Raw genomic sequence first — 26930 nt, 5'->3', positions numbered from 1 at the left:
AGATCCAGAAGATAACATCTATTTATCACGAGAGACCAAGTTGTAGGATTAGATCTCTTGTTACAAAAGACAATATCCATCTTCCGCTGCCCATAGGCACCTACGTAATACAGAACATCACTGAATATTGTGTGGTTCCCCACAAAAAAACTGGCTGCCTGGGTTGTTTGTCAGGTCCAGGCCTGGTCTGTTCACTCAACTGGTGCTAATATTAGCTTATACTGAAATAAAGGGAGAAAGCAGAAAATAGATTCATTTTCCAATAGCTCCTTATGAGAACTTAATTAATCCTGCAAGAAACAGCTGCTGGACCTTTGTTCAACACATTTCTAGTCTGGAAATTTAATTCATATCCTAATCTGTCACCCTTGCAAGCTATTTCTAAGGAAGCTCAAAATAATAACAGCCTCTTTTGTGCTTCTCTGTCTTCCCTTCACAGCTGGAACAGCTGTAGAAGTTCCACGTGCCACATTCAGCAACTGATCTCTGCATGCCATATGATAGCTGAGGCACCGCTAGGAAACCTTTGTGTTATCAGCCGCCTGGGAAGAGTAATTAGTCTAAGTACAGTGCAGAATAGTTGGGGTGGAGCTGCTAATGCTGAATACACCTCATTTGTTAACTCAAGCAGTTTGATCACATTCATGACATTTTGCTGCATTTGCTTGTACTCTATTGTGTCTGTGGCTGCTCCTTTAAGCACATAGTGTAATGTGCAGCTGCTTAACCTCACTATAAAGCCAACATTACATTACCTTTTTCTGTAAAGTAACAATTTTAGCTCAAGTAAAGATCAGTACAAGAGAATGAGGTTTGTATGCAGGAGCCTGTTTGGGCTCACCTGCTATCCCAAAGTGGCTATGAACCTGGTGGACCGTCAATGGGGCCTGCTGAATAGGTTCCAGACAGGGTAAGGTCTGTGTGCAGCCAACCTCCACTACTGGGCTCTTCACAGCAGTCCAGACTGTAGCTATGGCAAAACACCATGTTGCATATTTTCAATGACTGCCCGCTGACTAAGTTCAGTGGTGGACTACAGGAACTGCACATGGCCACCGAGGACACTATTGCATGGTTTGGCAATTAGGTACACTCTGGCTGACTATGAACCTGGTGGGGGCAGGCCGATTCTCTGAGTGGGGGAATCCTTTGACAGGCATAAATAGAGCCTGCTCCTTTCCCCTCTTTCCAGCCTCCCAGCTTAGGAGGCATGAGGTGAGGAAAAAGGAGGTTTGGGCTGGATGCCATATCAAACAGCTAATCTCCAGAGCAGTTGTTACAGAGAATAGCACTAGGCTGCTTCTAGTTATACTGCAGCTTGACTGATGACACTGCACTGTAGTCTCTGGCCCAGAACTGATGCATCTGTTATCTGTTGCTGTGAATCCCACCCCACAACCCAGCCCTATTCTCTTTTCATCTGTCTCTCTTTCTCTTTGATATCTTTATGGCACCAGTCCCCACAGGAGCTAGGAATCTGAACGCGGCATTTACTCCAGCAGCCTTTGCCCTCCATTGCTTGGGAGTCATGAGAACAACTTGGGAGTGGGAGGCACAAGGAAGTTCACATCCAAAGAAACAAGCTGAGATCACATGTCACAACAGGACAAAGAGCACATGAAAATTGAACAGAAATTCACTATTTCAAAGATGTTTAACAAGGTTTTAACAGCTTGGCAAGTGAGCTGGAATTTGCTGCTAATAACTTCAGGCTAAAGAAGCAGTCTTTTTAGTGTAACACTGTGGGTGTGATGTGTTTTTTCCAGAAAACAGAAACAGCTCCCATAGAACATACAAGCCCATATCAAGCTTAATGGCCAGCAACTGAATCAAGAATCATAGAGAGATTTTACCGGGCTTGTATGCTGGCATCTGTCTAACTTACCAGTTGACCTCAGGGAGCCATCGTCAGTGTATGGCAAAGTCCCTGTCATTTGAGATCTTTAAATGAAAGGTGCCAGTCATTCTAAAAGATCTACTGTAGCTCAGCTGCAAGTTGCTTGGCCAGGATAACTGGGTCTGTGATACATGGCAAGGCAGGTGAGATAATCCTACTGGGCTTTCCTGGCCTTTAATGCTATTAAGATCTTTAGAAGTAACTCACAAGTAACGCACACCTGCCTGGTAAAATCACTTCTGGAGTTGGGAGCTTTGTTTTCCACCCATCCCAGGAGGCCATACTTGGGCTATCAGAATGGGTGCACAGCCTTTCACAGAAGAGATGGAAGTCACCGATGCATGTGACAGAAATTTATGTGAAGCTAACACCGTTGCTCCTTCTGCTTTTCCAGCATGGAAGGGATGAAACAGCTCTATAGTAGGAGACAAGAGCGGAATCTAGTTGCAGCCATTTGCTTAAGCATTATCTCAGGCTAAAGGACTGATAATAGATAAGGAATTTGTAGTATAGAGGGAGTGGATAATATGCCTTTACGGCTAGGGACAGACATTACACATAAACTGGTTTAAGTGATCAGAAACTGGTTTAAACCTGTAACAGAGCAGATGTTCAGTACACATAAACTAGTTTGAGAATGGCTGAGACCGGTTTGAGCTAAACCTGGTTGAATGTAGTATCAGACTTAACTGATTTGGCTCAAACTGTTTATGCAATGTCTGTCCCAGATCCCTTGCTGGCTTAAGATAAACCAGACACCCCCAGGATCCCAGCATACTCTCTGGGCTGGGTGGGGCTCTCTGCTCCACAGCAGAGCTGGCCCCTCCCCTCTCCTCCCTGGCTGGAGCTCCAGAGACTGTGGGCTGCTTCCCCCCTCCCCTCACCACTCCCTGCTAAGCAGAAATTCCCCCCTCTCCTCTGCCTTGCTGAGAAGGTGTTTGAGTATTAGCTAGCAGACCACATGCTAGCTATAGTCCCTGATGAATCAACAGGCAGAATCATCAAGTAGCTGGTAATTAGGGCTGCGCTGATTCAGTTCGGGTGCTGATTCAATTCAGAGGAGACTCAACCCTATTCGGTGGCCGAATCTCCAAATCCAAATCGAATCAGGAGTCCAATTAAAAGGTCTGAAGCTCTCCAAATGATTCGAAAAAGATTCGGAGAGCTTCAGCAATTTGGGCAGTCCCCGCCTACTGCAGCTGGGAGCTGGAGCCAGATTCCATGCCAGTAAGTAGGGAGCAGGGGAGGGGGGTTGGAGGAGGAGGGAAGAGACCATGGGGGGCCCCCTGCCAGGCCCCATCCGCTGCCATGGCTGCCCCCCCTGCCCCAGCTCCCGGCTCTTTAAAAAAAAAGGCCCCACTCACCGGGTGCTGCCAGGTGTGTAGGGGGGTGATCCCTGCTGCCCCCCACTACCCCATGCTGCATGGGGGGCTCTGCCCTGACCCCTCCCCACTCCCCCCCATGGCTGCCTCACCCGCCCCAGGTCAGAGTGCTAGTCTATGTATGAGGGTGTTTCAGAAACGAACAGCAAAATGGCTGTTCACACTGATTGTCTGTGACAAAGTGGAAAACTACACAGCATCAAGAAACACTGATAGTGGCACATGCACCCATCACTTAAAATTATATAGAGAAGTGATGTGGTCCAGAAAATAATTGTTGCATGCAAAATTGTTTTATTTTGAAATTGCTGTTAGTTTCTGAAACAGGCTTGTATATAGCTAATGTAGCATGCTGTATGTAGTAAGTACTGGTAGGTTTGGATAGCTGGACCCTACTGTTCCCATGTGGTGCGTTCATATTGCAGTTGATGGTAAAGACCTATAGATGCAACAGAACCATTCCCAAGCGGGTAGTATTGGAATGATCAGGAAGGAATGGAAGGTCAGGAAGGAATGATTCTGTGTGGAAGTTGAGATCCTTTGAAACAGCAGAATCTGCGTATGGCTTTGTTTCCCGCCCCCCCCCAGCTGTAACATTATTCTTACGATACAACAAGGTTTAAAAAAGAACCCCTGTGACAAGGAATTAAAAAAGAAACTAATGAAATAGAAAACTCTCCTTTGTTTTGTTTTTGTTTTATTTGTAGGGGGATGAAAACCCTCCCCTGGGTTTTTCTGTTTTCAGTGGTTCCTTGCATAGTCAAAGCAGAAGGAAATCAGCTGGGATGAGAGTGGAACTAATGATATCCTAATATGTTATGACTGAGGGTCACAAAGTGACCATGTGATGATTGCTCCTACTTCCTCTGTGTCTCTGAATCACTTATCTCAGAATGGGACTTACAGAAACAAGGCTTTACCCCACACAGCCAGGGCACTACTATATGTGGTCCTTCAGTGTGACCCCTCCCTCCTGCAAAGTGGGTCATGTAGTATTAATATCTAGATGGGGAAGGCAGGGCTCAGAGAAGGGAAATGTGGTGATCAAGGCTTGCATGAGAGTCATTGGCAGGAATGGGAATTGGAATTCAAAGTAGTTAACTCCCAAATTGAGGCTCTAACCACTAAATCACCTCTCCTGCAGCAGGTAAGTGACCGGCTTTAGATTAGAGCAGCTGCATTCAATGCAAATACAGTTTGCTTATCTATAGGGATGGCTTGAGGTGGGGAAGAAAAGTGGGGAACCAAAAATCCCACACTGGACACCTTTTCACTTTTAAAGACCTGAATGGCAGAAAAATGCCAGCTGAAAGGAAACATTTACATTTTGTTTAAGTATGAGCTTTTTCATTGAAAGATTGCAAGGGAAAAACATTTTGCATTTTTTTTAAGCAATCAAATTGGATTCTGTTCTGTTCTATCAGTTTCTTGCACTGTGCATATGGTTGTAGATGCTGAGCACCTGTCAGCTGCATTACATACTGTGACTAATGTCTGTACCAAACTCTGCAACCCCAGGAACTGGCACAAGAGCCCGAAAGGGGAGTTTCTACTTTTCTACATGATGGGGATTAGCGTCACAAGCCAATGGGCTAAGGAGAGGAGTGCAGACACAGGTAAATAAACATTAACATTAAGGTAGATATACTTAGGATCTGGCTAACAGGAAGTAAGCAGTGAGACAGTGGTGAAATCAGCCAAGAACAGGTAACTGGTAGAAAACACTAACACTGGGCACATCTACATGAGATGCTACATGAGATGCAATGATGCCGTAGCTCATTGTTAAAGCACAGTAGCATTGCCGGGCACTAACCATGACATGATACTACTGTGCAATAGTAATGACCTACTGCACAGTACCTTGTTGTTACCGTGCTGTAGGGTTGGGAAAAAACCGTCCAGTGACAGTACTGCACAGTAATGCCTGTTATTGTGGAGGCATTTAGTACTTGCTTATGCAAGTACTAAATGCCTGCGCAGTAACACAACTGCACAGTCCGCCACTCGGGTAGATACAGTCACTGTTATATATACACTTGAGAACCTTAAACCTTCCCACAACTCCAGAGGGCTCCAAACCAGCCTCTGGTCCCATAAAATGCTTAAATGCCAAATGCTCAGGCTCCACATCTGAGCCCCACTGCTGCAGCTTGCAGTCCTAGCTCCGCCACTCCATCTGACTCTCTGGCTACACATCTCCCTCACTGCTGTGTGACCCATGCTCCAACACTGCTTTCTCTGCTTCCTCCTACCCCCTTCTACTTTCTAGGAGTTGTAGTGCACATTGCTGCTCATTCTTTCAGTCCCCTGGGGGCTTCTGGGAGCTGCAGTTTACACTAGGGTACCGTCTTCCTGTCCCCTGCAGGCTTCTGGGCATTGTAGTTCATGCTACTAGAGTGGTACATGAACGTCTTGCCCTCATCTGCCACACCTCAGAGCTCAACAATCACTATTGGTGAACATAGATTGACTTTATAAAAGCAGATCAGGAGAACCAGTTTGAAACCCACTGTAATATACCTATCAGAAACAATACAACTCTACTTAGGAAGAAGGGGACCTGATGTGACTGGAGGTAAAAATGGCCAAATTAAAACCACTTCTGTAAAACATGGAAGTTGAAGGGTTAATGGAAAGTATGGAGAGACAGGGTGAATTCAACAGGGCAGGCAATGAGTTCCTCACCCTAATGCTCAGAACAGCAACAGCAAAATCCTCTATCATCCCAAGGCAGGTATTATTAGGGAGCAAAAAATTACTTGCAAATAAAAGACTCCAGAAAAAATAAAATAAAAAGAGGATTACACCGAAGAGTAAATATTACTCAGAATGACCAATGTTGTAAATTACCACATGCACAAAACCCATCTAATTGGTTCCTTTTGGACTCCTCACACTTCTGCTTTCTGTGGGCGATGCTCGTAATATCCTCTGTGGGTTTTAAACCACAAGGCTTCTGCGTACATATATATACCTCAGGAGATGTTCCTCAAGAGGTGCAAGCAGAACTCTGCCGCCGCTTTTTAGTATTCCATTTATTTGGGTCTTTTTGTTTCTCTTGCCTACAAACCTTGAATTCCCAGCCTTCACAATGATTTGAACGATTTTAAAATTCCTCTAGCCCCAGCTGATCTTCTGTCCTGGTTCTTCTGCCCGTATCTCTTGAGAGTCATGCCTGAGATTTCCTGTTGAATGTACTAAGTGGCAAGAGATTTTGCTGGAGCACTGAGCACTTATGGTGGAGCATGGGGGATCTTCACAGATGCAGGTATGTAGAATCCATTTTTATCTCAATCTCACACTGTCTACAAAACTGACGGTATCTGTAGAACATTCAAGGAAAAGCTGTTCCAAAATTGCTCTTTCAAAATGCTCTTCCCAAAGAATAACAGGGGCTATGTTTGATGTGAGTCACAGGATGCAGAAAATAGATGTGACATTTAATCCAGAACCCTGTCTCCACCAGTGACCGGCAAGCAATGGGTTTAGGGAAGGGTATATGGAGCCCACAGTGTGCAGGGCAGTCTGCTCCCCTCTAAATCTCATCCACATCTCTAACAGCTAGACACTGCCTTTTTCATGAACACAAGTTTTAACACTGCTACAAGAATGATTGCTTTTATTAATCCTGGGGAGTCCTACTTTTCATATAAATGTTCAATCAATGCTTCTAGAATATTGTGAAATTCTTATCTTTGATGACTTTCTCTAGGCATGAGCACGTATTGTGTGAAAAGATACTGTCTTTTAGCCTTTGGAATTTGCCACATTTTAACTCAATGTCCCCTGGTTTTTTATGTTATAAAGAAGAAAAGATCCTAGTCTACCTTCATAGACTATAATCAAATATTGGCTAATTAAAGAGAATCTGCCTTGCTCAATTATAATAATTGTAGGATCGATGTTATTAGTAGTACTATTATTTGTACTACTGTATCAGGAGTTCCAGTTATGGGTTATCACCCTATTATACTAAGTATTAACACAAAAGCAAAAAGACTGTCCTTGTACCAAAGAGCCTGCAGCCCAGGTATAATATTATTCTACATTATATTTAAGAAAGAGCTAGTGAGTTGCAATTTACTAATTTTGAGCTTCCAAGAAAGACTTTGAGATTTTGACCATATTTGGGTTCAGGAAGGAATTTTACCCCATGGTCAGATTTGTATGGTAGGGGGGGGGCGGGGGGTTGCCTTCTTCTGTTGGGGGCAGGGGGGTGTGACCCTCTACCTGGGATCTCTTGAGCATATATTGACAACATTTTATATAGGTAGGACACTGGCTGCCATAGTTCCCTTACTTTACCTGTGGCACGTTGGGGTGTTAGGTCTATCTTGCATCAGGGTTGAGGGTAGTCTTATGTACCATTTAGATTAGGATTTGTATGGAATAGTTTGGATAGGGAGGATCCTGCCTCAGGCAGGGGGTTGAACTAGTTGGCCTCTGGAGGTCCTTTCCAGCCCTGCTTCTCTATGATTTTCCTGTTCTGTTTTGAAGGAAAGTCTCCCAAGTCCCAGATGCTAAGTAAAGCTCTACAGCCTGTAGAGAGAGACAGAAGTGAGAAACAAGTTACATTCAGGGAAAGACAGGCATGAAGGAGACCTGTTAGTACTTCATTTCAAAGAAGCCACATTCTTGCAGCTACTGTATCCTCGCCCTTACGCCCTCCCCAGTGCCCAGAAAAATAATGGAAAGTCATTGGACAGAGTCTTTTTGTCCTATTTCTGTCATGGACTGTTTGGTGCTGGATGTTACTCTGCCTCCCCTCTCCCTGACTGTTTTACACAGACTTCTGGTTTGTATCATTGCATCCATTGGTTCTTTTTGTGCAGGTGGAGAGGCTGGATCTACTGCCAAGATGTTCTGTTTCCAAAGATACAGGAAGTCGTGTCAGCCGCATGGTCTACCTACTCTAAGCCAGTTCCGTCCAGCTGCAATGAGCTCCTGGCCTTATTTCTGCAGTGCTGCTGCATCACAGCCTTAATAGGTGGCCTCTTCTACAACTGGTTGTTTGCTTCACTAGAGTATCCAGCCCATCTCTCTGCTGCAACTGCTGCTTTCTTCAGTTTTCTGCTTCTATTGGCCCTTTTCTTGGTGCATCCTTTCCGCTGCATGGTCACTATTATTGTGCCTACGCTAGGTACTAAACAAGGCCGGAGGCTTCTCTTGTCTACCTGCTTCATGATTGTGGCAGTTAATATAACACCAAATATCATGGGAAACATTAAAACCATACTGCAGGTTATTAAGTGCATTTGTAAGAATTCCTCTGAGAGTCTTCTGAATTCAACTGCCCTGTTGGGGAGTGCTTCCTGGGAGTTTGGTCACCACATCAAACCAGTCTTTGACAGCTTATTAGTCTGGAAGCCCATGAATGGACCTTTTCAGCTTCTTGTGGATAGAAATACCTCTGTAATTAGGCAGCAGCTGGGCCTTGCTAGTCAAAAGATAAAAGAAGATTTCTTTGCTACTGAACTGCTGGTCAAGGGTGCAGTCCTCATAAGCAACAGGGTGGTGGCTGGCTTCTTCATGTCCTATCTTTTTTTTGAGTCTGCTTGGTATTTGAAAAGCTATCTCACCAACCTTCAATTTGACAACATTTATATCACCAAGAAGCTGGAGTGTTTAGCTGTGGAGAATGAAACAACCAACCTGCTGGCCTGCTTGCCCAAAAACCTTATCAAATCAACTGGCCTGAAGCTTTCGCGGGAGGAAACAATGGTGTGCCTCATGCGCATGCTGCTTCTCACCTTGATGCTGCTGCTGACAGTGGTGATCATAGCAACAGACCACATTGCCTTCTACTTGGCAGACACAGCAGTGAAAGAGATGGTTGAGCTTCCCACAGTGCCTGTAACTCTCAACATAAAATATAATGTAAGTAACTGGGGCTCCTAGGTTCAATAGTTCAAATAATAGTACTACTAATAATACCAGTCCTAGTGTTCTTAGTCCATGTCATTAAATATAGGAATGCCCAGCTTTCATTACCAGCTAAAGCTAAATGTCTGAGTTAGATAAATAGAATGAATTTCAGAAGGACAGTGACATCTGAAACACAAAGTGGTCCCCAAGCACACTCCAAAAGCATATATATATATTTGTATAAGGCCACATTTTTCATAGTCCTGCTCTTTCCTCTGAGGGGCTGTATGCTCTCAATTCTCACAGGGCGCATCTACATGTGCTATTAATGCAATACAGGTTTACAGTGCACTAAAATACTGTGCAGGTAATCAATAAAATACTGCGCAGCAAGCCTTCCCTGGGAGCACATCTACATATGCAACCTCTTGGAACCAAATCCATTCCCAATGGGAGCAGCCCTACTCTGCAGCCCTGTGGCAGCTAGGAGGAGCTCCAGGCTCCCTCAGGATGCTAGCCAAGGGGTAGGCAGGGAGCACGGGGGCTGGTCTCGATGAGCACAGGGCCAGGAGAGCTCTGCTGGCTGCAGCAGCAGTTGTTTCCCAGCCCCGTGCACATTGGGAGGGGTTCTGATGTGCATGGGGCCAGGAGACACCTGCCGCTGCAGCTGGCACTGCTCTCCCAACCCCATGCACATCAGGATACACAGCTGCCAGCAAGTCCTGTGCCCAGCAAAGCTTTCCCACCCAGCATGGGGCTCACTGGAAGTTGTCCCACTCCTGGGAATCCCAGCCCAGCAGGGGGCTCACCAGCAGCTGCCCCACAAGTAGGACAACTGCCAGCAAGCTCCTGCCTGAGTGGGGAAGCAGAGCTCCCCAGTCCTGACACTGCTCTGCTTGTGCCAGGATGGGGGTTGGGGGTGTTAGGCAGAGAGCGACTCCATCCCAGTTCTGATTGGCTGCAACACCAGGACCAGGGACAGAGAACTCCCCCATCCCCTGTGGCCCTCTACTGGTGTAGCTGACCAAGAGTAAATTTGCTCCCCATCTGTGTCTACACAAGCACTCCTGTGCAGTAACTACTGTGCAGTTAATCTAGTGCCTGTATTTACAGGTACTAGCAAACTGCACAGTAGGCTAATTTACTGTGCAGTAAGTGCCATGCACATATACATGGTACCACTTTACTGCACAGTAGATTAGTCTCCTGCACAGTAAAGCATCTTGTGTAGACACACCTACAGGTACTTAAGTTGTTCCTCTTGAAAAAGTAGGATCCCAGCACTTCCTCAGACCTCATGTGATGTCTTGCCTTAGAGAGTGGCTAGTGTTAAATCATGATTATACAATGCCCAAAATATGCTAGATCTTTTCCTTTTATTTTTAATACTTTTTTTTTCCAGTTTAGGCCCATTTGCCCTTTTGGACCCTTTCCAGTGTCAATATATTTAAAATCCTTTTCCAGTGTTCTTTTCTTTCTTGTTGTCTAATCTTCTTGCTTTAATATTTCCCCCACTTCCCCTTTTTCTGGATGTTTCAGAAGCAAGTATAATCATCTCATGATGCATCTAGCTTGTTTTTTCCTAGCTGCCATTTGTGATTAAATCCAATTACAATTTATATCCAGAAACTCATGGACTGAGAAATTATTTAACCCACATGCTAAAGAGTAAACTACCGCTGCCATAGTATGCCCACATAAGCATATTATCATTTTCAGTCACAGCCCAAAATGTATACATTTTAATCTCCTAATCTCAGTGAACCTGCATAAAGTATAATGGTGATTTCCCATTGACAAAGTGATATTTTGTAATGGCCAAATTACTTGTTAAGATTTCTGTTGAAGCTTTTATTTTCTTTGTTTCAGGCCAAAGTAAACATTGTGCCCTTTCTCTCAAGTCTTTTCCTTTATGGAGGACCAACGGCTATAGACTTTCAAAGAAGTTACCATCAGAATCTGACCTTTGTTTCTGCTGACTGCACTAGGAAACCGCCTAGCCCACCTAATAACTCTGTGGCGCTTGTTGTTGGACTGCTCTTTTGCATTATATATGCCATGATATTTCTGGAAACCTATGCACACCGCTTGTGCCGAAAAATCTCAGCCTCCTTCTTTGAGAGCCAAGAAGAGCAAAGAGTTTATTACCTCTATAACAAGCTATTAAGGACACACAAGAAAAAGGAGCAGGAAGCATTTTCAGAAAGGACAGCAGCTTTATAAAGATCCTGCAAGCTGGAACATCTAGGGTATCATGACAGGAGCTAATGAGATACTTGAACTATGATTCCACAACAATTGCATCTTGGATAATGCAGCTTGGGTTTTGTTTTCTGAGTCCGAATTAGGGATGTGGAAAGGAATGACAAAATCTGAAAATGTTATGTTTTGTAAATCTTACATATTTATTTTTGCTCAACTTAATAAGACTGTTTTACAACAAAAATGATCCTATTACAAAAAAAAATCAGCATTTTCAAATTTCTAAGGTTATTTTGATGAAGATAAAATTTGACCCCAGACCCTGCAAAAATGTAAAAACAAGATTGCATATTTTATTTAGAAAAGGGTCAGGTCACAAAGATGTAAAGAAAAGCAAAATTTGAGGCTTATAAAATGGCCTGGGATTAGATTGTGTAAAATATAATGCTGATTTTGCCCATACCTATGTATTTATTGAGTTATATTTCAGTGTTTCACATGTACTATGTCAAGTTAAAAATGATGAATGTGAGAAAATGCCTGACACTTTATTGATCTATATGTGGAAACAAGTAACATCCTGCCCAATGGTTGGTATTGGCATAAAATATGCTGGAAATGTACAGGTATGACATATTCTTCACTCTGAGTGATGTTGTCCCACGCTAGTCATGGTTGGATTACATAAAGAGAATGATGATGAGTGCTTTGTACTCTTGGTAAACTCAGAGATAGGGATGAAGTATAAGACACAAGCAGAGTGAGCAACGTGATGGCAGCAAATGGCCTATTAGATCCATTATTTTTTTGGCAGGGCAGGAGTTACTTAGGAGGGGTCACTTAAATTGTATGATGAATGAAGAGAAGAGGGATGAAGTTGATGGGACTGGGGAGAAGCAGGTAAGAGGGGGAGGCGAGGTGTGAAGCTAAGGTGAAGTGATTGTGTAGAGGATGCTGTTGGAGCAAACAGCTAGTTCACACAGGGTGGAGAAACCCAGACAAGCCTGCCAAACCTGCTCTGAATGCCCAGAGATCTGTACTTTGACAGCTTTCCTTCTTCCCAGTTGAATCTCTGGCTGATTCCTTTTTTCAGTTTCACAGCACAGACCAACTCCAACTAAAAGTCCCAGGGGCTTCCTACCTCTGCACTTGGGCATAATTTATCCTAATATATAAAACATACTAAAAAAGGTGTGACTGAAAGGAATTATTTGTAGTGTATAGTTATAGAGATTTTAAGTTGAGGGCTTTTACTCAGAGGCAATACCATAATGCATTATTAGTATTGAAATGACTGTGTTTCCCAGGAGGGTAAAAACATTAAAATAGACTCAGTCTAATAGAAAACAACTGGAGTAATTATGTTATAACTAGATTTTAAAGAGCTTCTCAATAATGACAACTGGGTAACTTTCCTGTGGAAAGTAAGCTTATAGCCCATCCCTGTGGGGCCTCTAATGAGACATGGGCGTGTGTGTGTGTGTGTGTGTGTGTGTGTGTGTGTGTGTGTGTGTGTGTGTGTGTGTGTGTGTGTGTGTGTGTGTGTGTGTGTGTGTGTGTGTGTGTGTGTGTGTGTGTGTGTGTGTGTGTGTGTGTGTGTGTGTGTGTGTGTGTGTGTGTGCGGGGGAAATAGAAGAGATGACAAACAATTGTACACTGCAAAATATTAAAGGACCTGTTAGTGTTGGTGGAGAGGAGAACTTGGAAATTTGTTGTACATATTTTAAAAGGGACCCTGGAGCTTGTAATTCCAGATCAGTTTTAACTCTTTCTGGTTATGCTTTAGATTTCACTGTTTTTTCTGTGCTGATGGGGAGGTGCAAGGGTTTCTGAAAGTACTCGATGTGGAAGAGTAAAAATGCAGAGTAGGAAGCCAATATTGGAGGCAGGTGACAAGGGAGAATAATTAGATGTCATGGATGAATGACACAAGTGGGCAGATTCTATTGTTTGCCTTGGCTGCGTTCATACAGCGCACCAGGAAATTAGTGGGAGCAGGAACTTGCAGCATCACTTGGGAAAATTTACTGAAGCCTGAAATTTCAAGGTGAGGTTTTAAAAGGCTGAATTAAAATGCATTTATTCTATTAACTCATCCTGAGAAGAGAGCATTTCACAGCTGATTCTGCCAGAAAAATGATCAAAGCATGCCTAGCAATCTGTAACTTGTATACATACTGCTTCCCACTTCTCACTTGCCATATATCTATGGGTTTATTACAAAAAAAGGGATACTTTCTTTTAAAAATGTTTGGTGAGCTGCCTTCTGGCTCTTTCTGTTATAGGTAATGGAGCCAAGCCTAGGATTCCAGTCTGCCCATATGGTTTCTTCTTATTAGTCTTTCTTATCATTATTATATTTGATGTCTATAAAATACAAAAGGTAATAGGAGGACACCCTGAAAAGCACAAATTGCAATCAGGCTAGTAATTTCCATTTGCTTTCAAAGGAAGTGAAGCACCCAGCTCATCATGCCTTTGAAAACTTCATCCTCACAGGTTAAATATACCATGCCACAAACCAGGATCAGTAACACAGCAGTACTAGCAAGTTCTAGCAGGATGTTATCATAACCAAAAAACAAACTCTCCTGGGATAAACACCTGAAAACAAAGAAAATGCTTAGAGATCAAACAAAGTACTCTGTTCAACTCCCCCTTCGACCCTCATCATCTTCATTTTGCAGAGAAACCCAAAATATGTCCATTTTGGGTCAAACCAAGGTGAAATCTGTGCCCCCTCCTCTCTACCCCTTCCCCCCTGCCCTTTATATTCCTGTGAAATGAAGACTCAATTGTAGGCAGAGCTCTATTTGTGGTTGTGCTTGTGAAAATGGAGTTTACATTTGTTTCTCTAAGAGCCAATGTCCACAAACAACCTAAGCTCTTTTCCATGTGTTACCATCTTTATGAATCAGACACCAAAAAAGATTCATGTCCTATATAAAGTAGTCCTACTTCTGAGGCCCCAAACTCCATTGTTCCTGAAGAATACAGCAGGAGTGGGAAGTGATCATCATACGGGGTGAGATGGCTCCCTGGTGTAACATGCACAAAATGTACAAGCAGTTCATAGATTTCATAGACATTAGGGCTGGAAGGGACCTCAGAAGATCATTGAGTCCAGGCCCCTGCCCAAAGGCAGGAAGTCAGCTGGGGTCATAGGATCTCAGCAAGATAAGCATCCAACTTTTTCTTGAGGAAGTTCAATGTAGGCGCTTGAACCACCTCTGATGGCAGGCTATTCCAGACCTTGGGGGCTCGGACAGTAAAGAAATTCTTATGTCCAGCCTGAAATGGTCTTGCAGTAGTTTATAACCGTTCAACCTCGTCATCCCTTGGGGCGCTCTGGTGAACAAACGTTCCCGCTGATAAACTTATAGGTGGCCATCATATGACCCCTGAGCATTGCGCTTTTCCAGGCTAAAGAGTCCCGTAGCTCTCAGCCTGTCATCATAGGGTCTGTTTTCCTGACCTCTGATCATGTGCATAGCTCTTCTCTGGACTCTCTCAAGCTTCTCCACATCCTTTTTGAATTGTGGAGCCCAAAAAAAGTTTTGTATTGCAAAATGGGTTCTAGTTTCATGTTGCTGTAAATATTGTTTTAGTCTGAATATGACCATGTTTAATATGTGTCTGCTTTGCTGTATCTTGTCTGCTTGTTAATCTGAAAAGAAGCATGCTGTCTGAACAAGGTAGGCAGGAAGGACCCTTTGTTTTGGCCCTTTCCCTAGCCTGATTGGCTAGACTGGGCAGTGTTCTTTTAAACTAATTGGATAAGAGAGGCGCATGGAAGCAGGACAAGCCCTGATTGGGAAAGCTAAGCTGATGTCATGCCACATACATAGGAAATAGGGGCTGGCTGGAGCTGGTGTGGGAGGAGGATCCTAGAGAAGTGCCTCAACCAAAGGAGCCAGCATGAAGGGAAAGCCTCAGGTAAAGGGAGAGAGAGAGAGTCTCAGGCTAGGGACAGAAGTTACACATAAACTGGTCTAAGTGATCAGAAACTGATTTAAGCCTGTAACAAAACAGAAGTTCAGTGCACATAAACCAGTTTCAAAATGGCCCAAACTGGTTTAAGATAAACCTGGTTCCCATACAGTCGCAATGAGGCAGCAAGCCACTACTGTAACACAAAGTTATTCTGCAAAGGAATGTCTTGCAATCTTGAATTACATTGCTGATAAGAGAACTATTTGTCCTGGGGCAGAACTGTGCTTTCAGTTGAGATCTCTTGAAGTTGAGTAAAGATACTATTCTCTGGATTTATGCCTTTTTGCATTTGGTCCTTTGGGTTGAATAAGGAATACATTATACAGCTATTTCAGTGCAGATTAATACTTAAAATTTTCTTAAAGTCAGCAATTTGTTGGGATCAAATTATTTCTAATTTACCATCTATGATACAGTAAATGCCATATACTGATGACTGACTCCTGCCTCCATATTACAACAGTTAATACTAAAACCTTTACTTGGTGGAGAAGGATTGGCAAACATGAATATGATAGTCAAGTTCTTCTTTACAGCTAGGGTGTCCAGACTGTAGAATAAACTCCCTCCAGAGCTGGTGCAATCGCCTACCCTGGAAATCTTCAAGAGGAGACTGGATGGTCACCTAACTGGGTCACCTGACTCCAGTTATCTTTCCTGCCTAGTGCAGGGGGCTGGACCCGATGATCTTGCGAGATCCCTTCCAGCCCCGTACAATCTATGAATCTATGAATGTAGTATCAGACTTACCTGATTTGGATCAAACCAGTTTATGGAACTTCTGTCCCAGACCCCTTCCTGGTTTAAGTTAAATCAGTCCCCCAATATCCCAACATGCCCTGCAGCCCTGGGCTGGGCTGTGCTGTCTGCTTCAGTGAAGAGAGCTGGCCCTGCCCCTCTGCTCTCTAGCCAGAGCAGGGGTGGGGGATGGCCAGACACCAGCCTGGCATGGCCCCCTAAAGAGAATGGGGCAGGGAGGGGGGTTATTCCCCGCTCCCTCTCCTTTCTCCCTGGGATCCTAGCCCGGGTCTGCCTGGCTGGGGTGGAGCTGCCCCCGTCAGCATCCCTTCCCTGCCCAAACCTTATGGAGAAACAAATATCTGTGCTCATCTGGTCATGGCCTCTGAGTTCTTTTTGCAGCTTTTCCGCCAAAGCAGAGCTGTGTGATTGGTGCTAAGAATTTTGGGGGTGTAGTATGATGACTGAAGCTACAAGCACCCCCTTAAAGCCACCACATGGAAGTGGAGATCAGTGCCCTACAGCTTGCCAGGGAGCAATGTGGGGCACCTTGCATCACAGAAGGACCTATGCTTGCTAAAAACTCCCCAAGGAGCAGCTCATAGGCCTTTCTGGTGTGGGCCGTCCTGTCCAGCCTGTTGCTGAGTGGCAGGTATAGGGGTGCAGGCCTCCAGAACTAATCCTTTGGGTGAGATCACATGTCCAAGACTGCCCGGGCATGGATGGAGTCTCCCCAAAGGGGGGTGCAAGCTAGAGACTATACCTTATACTTAAGAGTGTTTGAATTGCCTTTGGTGTTTCCTTTGTTTTCTTTGCCTTTGTTACCTGTAATAATTCTGTCCTTTTGTGTTTCTACTGCTTGTGAGGAGAAGGTTTTGTTGATGTGGGCTGCCCCAGCCAAATGCAGTGATCCTAGATGTCTGGGTGGGGGCATGAGCCACAGTGAAAACCGATTGGGTACCTCAAAATTTGAACCCAACCCTTCTTGCTGCCAACCGGTGCCTGGCAGAAGAGTTACACTGGTATTACAAAAGATCTTAATGGTTTGAAAGTGAGTATTCAGCCCTTGCAATTGATTTAGGATTGCGCATGGAGCCAGTGAATCAGTTTGGTGGTGTCCAGTGGCAGATATTGTTGAACAGATGGTTGTGTACCAGTCACCGTTTTTTTTAAAGTTTTGCCATTTCAAATGTACATCCTGGGAATTACAGTCTCTTCCTTGTTGGTCCTAATTGCACAGGTCCCTGGGCTGTATGAATCTGAGAAGAGGATGTACAACATCACATTTTTCTTCTGGGAACAGCTGACTTCACCAAGAGGTAGGAGAAGATGCAGGTAAATTATAATGAAGCAATTGTGCAGACTCCATTTCTTCAGTCTCAACTCTTTCTCTCCTTTCTTCCTTCAGAGTCTTCATTAAGGTAATTATTTGCCATAATGCACTTTAATGAGATTAAATTGCAGAAGTGAAGTGGCAGCTGGAGCCAGATGCAACCAACTCTTTCAGTTCCTGACATAGGTGAAACAAAACAGTAGTTTTTCAGGAGCTACCTAACGAAAGAGCCAATGTATTCATCTCCAAGCGGTTTTCAGCTCTGCTCGGTTCCCACGTTTAATTCAAGTGCCTTTTTGCCTCTTGAACAATCAAGGGCTTTGATTTGGGGGCTTCTTTATAAAATGCTCCAAGCTCTCCTGCATTTGTGAGCCGGAGATTTCTTCATGCTCCCTTGAACAAGCTGAACTTCCCTGGAGCCAACAACTGGAACACCTGTGAAGGAAGATGATTCCTTTCAAACTAGAAGCCACCACATTAGCATATTGAGGTCTGATAAGCACTTTGCTTTATAGTCTTTGCTGGTAGGAGGTTTAGCTTCTCCATAAGAAGTGCATATTAGCCTCTTAGCTACTGTTTAAGAATGGAACATTGCATACCTTCCAACTGTTTTTGCAGAGGATCATTCAGAGAAAATGGCCTCCCAATTGTTCTCTGTCCCAGCCAACATGTAGAGAATAGACAAGTAACACTATACCCTGCAGACAAGATCTGTAGATGGAGTAGGACTGGGAGAGGTTGACTGTAATGGCCAGTTTAGAAGAGGGTGAATGGCAAAAGGAAGGGAGGAGGCCCAGAGATGGGCATTTGATTAAGTTCAGAGACTGACCCAAGTCCCAACATTCAGATGTGTTTGATGCCTGAAACAAAGGCAGAAGGAGGGTCGTATGAGGGCATCTGGTTCAAGCATGGGGAGAGAAGACAGGGAGAGGAAATAAATCTAGGATTAAGGTTGGAAGAGTCAGGATGCTCAGAGGCAGAGAAAGTTGTTCCAGAGGAACATGGGGGCAGATAACTAAAGAGATGTATGCAGCAGATCAGCCTCAACTGGAAAAAACAGAACAAATAAGCCAAGAATCAGATGTATTTCCTGTACCTAAGAGCTGGAGTTTTCATTCACAACAGACTGCAGGTGTGTGTTGCAAAACATGTGTCCAGCTGATCAAGGACATACAAATGAAAATGCATTTGTCCTTTTCAGCTTCCTGTATCTTTGCCAAAGCGAGGCTGACAACACAAATTAAAAACAACAAGTTATGAGCTGTTACTGCTAGGAAGCAAGAAAACAGAAAATAAACCAATAGCTTATTAACAATGTGCATCTCGATTCTGACCAAGCAGATGTCGAACTCCATCAGCTGCTTAAGTCTGACCTTCCTCCCATTGCCAATCTACAATGGCTGAAGTAGCAACTTCAGTTTTTTCTGCCATTAAATCAGGAATGGGATAAAACCTCGGCTCCAACACACAATGTTTTTTGTTTGTTTGAAAAAAAAGTGTGGATCATTTTTTCCCCCTTGGCCTTATTTATCTTCCTTATATTAATGCAAAAAACAGTGGCAATATTCATTACATTTTGAGCATGATTAAAATCCCATATACCCTTTCTGAGCTAAAATGTATACTGGTAATTATATGCACCAAGATAATTATGTGCATGCACAGTCTATAATCTGGATGGGCACAGAATTATACCCTGCCTTGCCCCAGGAGCTCAGCTGTGCAACCCCTGTGTGCCTCCTGCTGCTGGGTGGGCAGGGAATGTGCCGCACAGCCGGCATGTCCCATGTCTCCTGCCCGCCTGATAGGTGGCAATGGCATTGTGTGGCTGAGCTCCTGGGGCAAGGCACAGAGCCCCAGCCCACAGTGGGCAGCCCACCTCTGTCCCATGAAGGACACGTGCCCCCATGTTTCCCCCAGGGGTGTGCACTGCTGCATGGAGCCGTGCCTCTGGACAACTTGCCCCAGCCCCGGGGCCCCATTCACTCCTGCCCCTGCTCCTGCCCCACTCCCTCCCTCGCTGCAGGGGCCTTAATCTCCCACCCTCCACATCCCTTCCCTCTCCCCCTGCCCCTTCCCCTCCACTTACCAGCTGGGTGCTCTGTGTCTGTCTGTGTGTCTGTGTCTCTGTGTGTCTGCCTCTCACTCCCAAGCCACAGCCTGCCTAGCCCTACTGCTGCTTCTCACTCCTGATCCATGGTACCCCACATCCTGCCCGGGTGTGTGGGGACCCCCTGTTCCAGGCTACACACCCCACACACACCCCCACAGCCCCCAACACCTTCACAAATCACACCCCCATATACACACACACTTCAAAAATAGCATTTCATGATTTATGTGCCAATCTCTTGATTTTTAAGAGTTTGTCTCATGGTTTTTGGTACGGTGGGGTTGGCAATACTGCTGATGTTTCTTTACCTTTTACCTGTTCTCTCTCTTTGGTTCATTGACTTGTGATTCCATGATTTTCGATATAAAAGTTGGAAATCCCCTTTGCTTCATGTGCCAGTTTCTGGGGCTGCAAGTTGGCATGGTATTTAGGAATGATTGGATGCTTTGCATTTTCTCCTATAAGACCCTGCCTTGCTTCTTAGTAAAATCCTCAACTCTTTTGATTATAGTTCTCTAGACTTGATGTCAGGAAACTCACTAACCATCTCATTGATCCAGAGAAAGGTAGTTAGTTCTGTTAATCTGAAGTCAGGCAAAAGGCAGGGTAGAGGTACACTTTATAGACTAACTGAATCAAATATGCACGTGCTGCTGTTGAGCCACAGCTTACTTCATAGATGCTGTGAAAGGACATGCAGAGATCCAGTCAGGTTAGCAGAGCTCTCCCGAGCCTTTAAACAATGGGCATTGGGCACCTACCCATATCAGTTGTCCCTTTTCAGCTTTAAAACTTCTATCAGCTCAAACTGGGCTTTTTTCTTCTAAGGACTAACCCTAGGACCTTTGTCAGTCTAGACAGTAGAATTCAATGGAATACAAGTATTGGATTAAGTAATCAAACCTTGTAATTGTCTGAAAGGATATATCAATACGTCCATCTCTCTGTGTTACATATATAGCCCCTATTACCAGGGTGTCTATGTACTTCAGTCTCTAAAGCATTTATCCACTTAACACCTCTGTGAGGTAGGGCAGCGCTATTCTCTACACTGTACAGGTGGGGAACGGACACAGAATAATATTAAGCTCAGGACTTCTTTAAAAAAGTGTTTAGGTGACTAATTCCTATTGTCTTCAGGACCTTAATATCTGTAAAAATCTGCTCGAAACCACACAGAAAGATTGTGAACAGAGATTTGAACCCATGTCTCTCATAGCCTAGGTTAGTGCAACCATAAAACCTTCCCAGATTAGATATGTTTATATTATGTGAAACCACTACCTTGCAAGGTGGCTAGCTCTACTCCTAGTAATAACTGCCAGTGACAGAGGACACTAATTATTCTTTGACCCTAATTGGCTTGGTTCTAGTTATATGTTTCTTTACCACTGTGGTTGAGTGTCAAGTGGAACATCAGTCTACATCAAAGAACGCAGAATTCCTTTTCTTCCTGTCTGCTCCTTACCACCTAAGTCCTTTGCTGGTCTAAGGAGGAATATGTGCCAGTTGGAACCAGCTTTTGGAAAGTTATTTGATCCATGTAGCTAATGGATCCTGTCATATGAAGATCCATTAACCAAGGATATCAATATATCTCAAACCCTGCTTTGCCCCTAAAGAAGCGAAGTGGGGTAATCTGTGCTAGATATTAACTACGCCACATCAAACCCATCAGTACATGTTGTGCAAGGCAGGGACTTGCATAATAGTGACTGTGACATCTGATTAAGCCAGAATCTCTAGCTGTCTGGCCAGAATCTTGGCTAGTCATGTTACGAAACCTGATGAAATTTCACAGAAGTGACTCAGAGTTCAAATGTTATCAGGACATTCTGGGCACATCCAGATATGTGTGGACGTCTGGGCACATTCAGACTTGCACGGACACTAGACCTGTGCGAGTGGGCAGCTATTCGATCCAGCTTCGGATCTGGCTGCTTTGGATACCAGCAATCCGATTCGGAGCTCCGGACTGGGTTTCTGCTTCGATCCAGCTGAAACAGCTCTGAAGCTTCGGAGCCCGCTCTGAGATCTGACCATAGGGTATAATGGAGAATCAATTAAATATCTATAACTTTGTTGTTTTTTGTGTGATTTGGATGAAACTTGCAGGGGTGGTAGCCTCTGCTGAGAGCATAAAGCTACTAAGTTTCAAGAAGATCAATGCAGGTGTGCAGGGGGAACTGCACCCCAAATTCTTGAAAGCAAAACTCATGTCACGTGTATGTATTACACTACAGTGGGGTGAAAGCTGCAGGGGTGGTGGCCCCTGGTGAGGCCACAAAGCCTGCCAAGTTCCAAGAAGATTGGTGCAGGGGTTTGGGGGGAACTGTACCTCAAGCTGCAGCCAAGCAAAACTCGTGACATGAGTGACACTGTGTGTGTTAAGGCGCAGCAGGGTGAAAACTGCAGGGATGGTGGGCCCTGCTGAGACCACGACGCCTGCCAGCTGTTGAGGAGATCGGTGCAGGGCTTCTGGGTTCTGGGGCCCTGCACCTCTAGCTGGTGACAGACAAAACTCGTGTCATGGGTGCTTGTGCAACTGACTGTCTCTGTCTTGGGGCTGGGGGGGAGACATTACTGCAGGCCTGGCTGCTAAGCTACTGTGTTACCAGTTACCAATCAATCACGAGTCACTCAGGGGCCAGCTCAATACACAGTAGCTAGCTAATGTAGCCAGTTAATTAGCAACAATTAACACCTACAAAGCTGCAGACTAAGGAAAGGAAATAATCAATACAGACAATCAACATCTCCAAGGCAGAGACAGTCAGTCCCACAAGCACCATGTCACGAGTTTTGTCTGTTAGCAGCCAGAGGTGCAGGGCCCCAGAACCCCCTTGCACGTATCTCTGTGACAGCTGGCAGGCTTTGCGGCTGCAGTAGGGGCCACCATCCCTGCAGCTTTCACCCTGCTGCACCTTAACACACACAGTGTCACCCATGTCATGAGTTTTGCTTGCCCACAGCTTGAGATGAAGTTCCCCCCAAAACTCCTGCACTGATCTTCTTGAAACTTGTCAGGCTTTGTGGCCTCACCAGGGGCCACTACCCCTGCAGCTTTCACCCACTGTAGTGTAACATATACACAGGACATGAGTTTTGCTTTCAAGAATTTGGGGTGCATTTCCTCCTGAACCCCTACACCTATATACTTGAAGCTTGGTAGACATCTATCTCTCAGCAGAGGCTACCACCTCAGCAAGTTTCATCCAAATAAGACAAAAACCAACACAGTTATAGATATTTAATTGATTCCCCATTATACTCTATGGCTGAATCACCAAATTGGCTCCGAATCTTTTCCAAAGAGATTCGGAAGCTCCAAATCAATTCAGAAAGCCTAAAGAAGCCAGCAATTCAATTCAGATTCATAGATTCAGCCTCTGAATCATCCAAATCATTTCCAAATCTGAATCATGATCTGAAGCTTTGCACAGCCCTAATGGAGGCATCTTGCGCCCCCACTACTGATCCCTGGGGAACACCCATGCCACGCAAACTTTGGCACATGGCAAGTTGCCCCAGGTGGGGATGGGGAGCTGGGGACAGCACTGGGCTAGCCCCAGCAGCCTTACGTGGGGCCTTGGGGGCCTCCCGGGGCTGTAGTCACAGCGATTCTGCCGTGCCGAGCCTGGCCAGCAGCCACAGATGTTTCAATTTGCCAGACACACCACACTCCTCAAAAGTCTCTTCTGTCTGAGTTAAGTGAAAGCTGTTAAAAACACTGAGTGCTTTGGCCCAGCTGGTGTAAAAAATAAAGCTACCCTTTGGCCTCCCTTCCTGCGGGCACCATTGCTTACAGATAGAGTGAAGCACCGGTTAAACCATTTCTAAAAACTCAGCTCTGTCAGGACTTTTAACTCCTTCCACTCAGGGTATTTGCTTAATTTATTGCATTCCTGGTACTAAATGGCAGAAGTTCAGAATGAAGCTTATGGATGTTAGCCAGGGCCCTGACACTTTGGACAAGGTTAAAAAGCCAAAATGCCACAAAAAAGACGGTGACTTTATTTTAGAATATTCGTCGTCTCTTCCTGAGAGAGCCTTCCTGAGGATATGCATGCTACACAGGCAATTGTGCACATCACATTTATTTTTGCTGACACAGCGATGTCTGACAGCGGGCAGCATTTTCGTGGGCCTGCGTTTTGCAGTGCAAGTTGTGTTTAGACATGCAATTGCTAGACCGCTAGCTAGGCCTCCTGATAAGGTCCTTCCTTTTGCCCCATCCAACAGGTCAGTGGAAAATGAATTAAAAATAATAAAGAAAACAGATTCTGAGTCAGATTTTGATCTGAACATAGCACTGTTAAATCACGTTTCCAATTAAACATGGTTGCCTCCAGATATTTGGTTTGGCAGACAATGCCTGTAGTGTGAGGAGCTGTGGTTGGAGGAATTGAGGATTTGTGAGAGAAAGCTAAACAAAAATATTAAATATGATTTGGGAGTCCTGACTGCTGTCCCCACGACTGAAAAATGATGCAGTTTTCAGGGAAATCAGTGGTCACAAATGCCAGCAGTTTTGCATGCAATTTGCCCTTTTGCCCTGAGGCTGTCAACTGAAGGCATGAAGTCAGTTGGCTTTGCCTGAGGAAAACTGAGCTGTGGGATATAACTGTCAGAATAAATGGACTTAGGCTTATCTCTCCCTAAAATTAATATTTCAAGGGAGACCCACAAGACAAACTGACAGTGGGAGACTGAACATTGGCAGCAGGTGTGGTTAGCACATGGTGGTATGTAGCTTTAGGGGCAAGAGAGCTGGGCATAGGCGATAGAAGCCCATGTTTCATCATACAAAGGCAAGGAACAAACTCCCTTTCTAGCATCTCAGACCTAGGGCAATTCCTGAGTGCCCCAGCAGCGTGCTCTGCTTCTGAAGGCCTTTCAGAAGGCCGTGGGCGAGTGACAGCAGTGAGATGACTATTGACTACCTGCCCTGGGGGAGCTCATTCCAATCACCAGGATCTGGATGTCTTAAGTAATGTGGGTGGGCTATGTGCCAGGCACAGTGGTAACATTTTACAGGCCTACAAGAAATATGCCATGGGAAAGGATTTCTAGTTCAGCTGATAACATCTCCAGCCCACATGAGATCCCACTTCACTTTATTGCAGTTAATTTGCTGTTCTGCTTCTGCAAAAAATGTTTTAAAAGCCCAATAAAATTGAGTCTACTGGGCCTGCAAACCTTTTTCTTGAGCAGCACATCTCTTTATTGCTACTGTCAGTCTTGTTTTCCTTAAAGATGAGTTATATCTCATGTGGCACGCTGCCAGGCAGAACCATAAGGAATCCAGGAAGTGGAAATCTCTCCTTAAAACTTTTGCTTCATGCTTATCCCCGTCCCCCAGGGAATCTCAGAGCTCTTTACAATTCATTAAGCTTCATAATGCTCCATGAGATGGGTGAGTTGTTATCCTATTTGTACAAAAACCAGAGAGAGGAAGAGAACTTAGTACTTACCTGGGATGTACTGTTGCATGTCTCGCAGTTTGTAGGTTCTAGACTCTCTCCATGCCCTGCCTCCCCATCCCACCTTCACCTAATGCAGGAGGCATACAGTCCCACTATGGGGAATGTCTTACTGGACTTGGTGTTGGCTACGGGAGGACCTGATAGGGGAGCTGCAGATTCTTGGTCACCTTGGGGACAGTGACCACCAATCAATTGAATTCACCATACGGTGTAGGATGGGTAAGATAACTAATAGGGTGGAAGTGCTTGACTTTAGGAAGGCTAACTTCAGTGTGCTTAGGAGTTTAGTCAATGATGCACTGCAGGATAGGAGTATTGGAAAGATGGGAGTCCAGGAAGGGTGGTTGTTCCTGAAGGAAGCAATCCTTTGGTGCAAAGGGAGATGATGCCAGCATGAGGGAAAGGGGGGAAAAGGGCCAAAAAACTTCCATGGCTAAACAGAGATATCCAGGGGAGCCTAAGGGCAAAAAGAGAGGCATACAGGTAGTGGAAACAGGGAGAATCTACCAAGGAGGAGTATACCTACCTGGCCTGCACTTGCAGGGAGGCAGTTAGAAAGGCCAAAGCAACTACAAGAGCTGAGGCTGGCAACACAAACTAAAGACAACAAAAAGTCTTTTTTTAGGTATGTAGGGAGTAAAAGGAAGGTGCAGGGCAGCATAGGAGCCCTACTGAACAAGGAGGAGCAATTAGTGACAGATGGGGGACAAGGCTGAGCTATTCAATAAGTTTTTTTGTTTAAGTGTTCTTGAACAGGGGTCAAGATAAGTCTCCTAATGGGTTCTTAGATGGGCATCAGATGGACACCAGTCCACCAACTGTCAACGCTGACTTGGTGCAGAGTCACTTGGATGGACTGGATGTGTTTAAATCAGCAGGCCCGGACGAGCTACTGAAGGAATTGATTGGTGTCATAGCAGAACCACTGGCATAGCTGTCTGAGTGCTCAGGTTACTCGGGTCAGGTCCCAGAGGATGGGAAAAGGGCCAATGTGGTCCCTATTTTCAAGAAGGGGAGGAAGGGGGATCTGCGTAATTATAGGCCACTCAGTCTCACCTCCATCCTTGGAAACCAGCATGGATTTGTAGCAGGTAGATCATGCCTGACCAATATGGTTTCGTTTTATGACAGGGTCACAAAATGCTTAGACGCAGGGGTAGAGGTGGATGTCATTTTCTTGGATTTTAGCAAGGCCTTCAATATGGTATCTCATCCCATTCTCATAAATAAATTAAGAAGCTGTGACAGAGATGTTTAAATGGTCCGGTGGGTGGCAAATTGGCTTAGTGGTTGCACCCAGAGAGTGGTAGTAGTAGGCGAATTGGCTAGAGGGTCGCACCCAGAGAGTCATGGTGGATGGGTTGGTTTCGACCTGGAAGGGTGTGGGCAGTGGGGTCCCGCAGGGTTCGGTCTTTGGACCAATACTCTTTAATGTCTTCATCAGCGACTTGGATGAGGGAGTGAAGTGTACTCTGTCCAAGTTTGTGGATGACACAAAGCTATGGGGAGAAGTGGACACGCCGGAGGGCAGGGAACAGCTGCAAGCAGATCTGAACAGGTTAGACAAGTGGGCGGAAAACAACAGAATGCAGTTCAACAAGGAGAAATGCAAAGTGCTGCACCTAGGGAGGAAAAATGTCCAGCACACCTACAGCCTAGGGAATGACCTGCTGGGTGGCACGGAAGTGGAAAGGGATCTTGGAGTCCTAGTGGACTCCAAAATGAACATGAGTCGGCAGTGTGACGAAGCCATCAAAAAAGCCAATGGCACTTTATCGTGCATCAGCAGATGCATGAAGAATAGGTCCAAGGAGGTGATACTTCCCCTCTATCAGGCGCTGGTCAGACCGCAGTTGGAGTACTGCGTGCTATTCTGGGCACCACACTTCAAGAGGGATGTGGATAACCTGGAGAGGGT

General features: G+C 44.9%; 2 protein-coding genes across 2 annotated transcripts in view; both read left to right on the top strand.

Annotated features, from left to right (window-relative positions):
* Nucleotides 1-6419: 6419 nt before the first annotated feature.
* Nucleotides 6420-11819, top strand: OCSTAMP (osteoclast stimulatory transmembrane protein). Its single transcript, XM_006016729.2, has 3 exons — nt 6420-6550; nt 8115-9159; nt 11017-11819. Exons 1-3 carry the CDS (start codon nt 6528-6530, stop codon nt 11368-11370), a joined length of 1422 nt encoding a protein of 473 aa, XP_006016791.1. The 5' UTR covers nt 6420-6527; the 3' UTR covers nt 11371-11819.
* Nucleotides 11820-12201: 382 nt separating this feature from the next.
* The window catches only part of LOC102386980 (thyrotropin-releasing hormone receptor-like), a 92735-nt gene continuing 78006 nt past the window's right edge, over nt 12202-26930 (top strand). Inside the window, exon 1 of the mRNA XM_025191986.1 lies at nt 12202-12249. Within this exon, the coding sequence (XP_025047771.1) occupies nt 12202-12249 (48 nt within the window). The remainder of the gene's footprint in view (nt 12250-26930) is intronic.

This window comes from Alligator sinensis, unplaced genomic scaffold (genome assembly GCF_000455745.1).
Source record: "Alligator sinensis unplaced genomic scaffold, ASM45574v1 scaffold76_1, whole genome shotgun sequence".
In the NCBI taxonomy this organism is placed as follows: Eukaryota; Metazoa; Chordata; order Crocodylia; family Alligatoridae; genus Alligator; species Alligator sinensis.
This window is presented reverse-complemented; position numbering and strand designations above follow the sequence as displayed.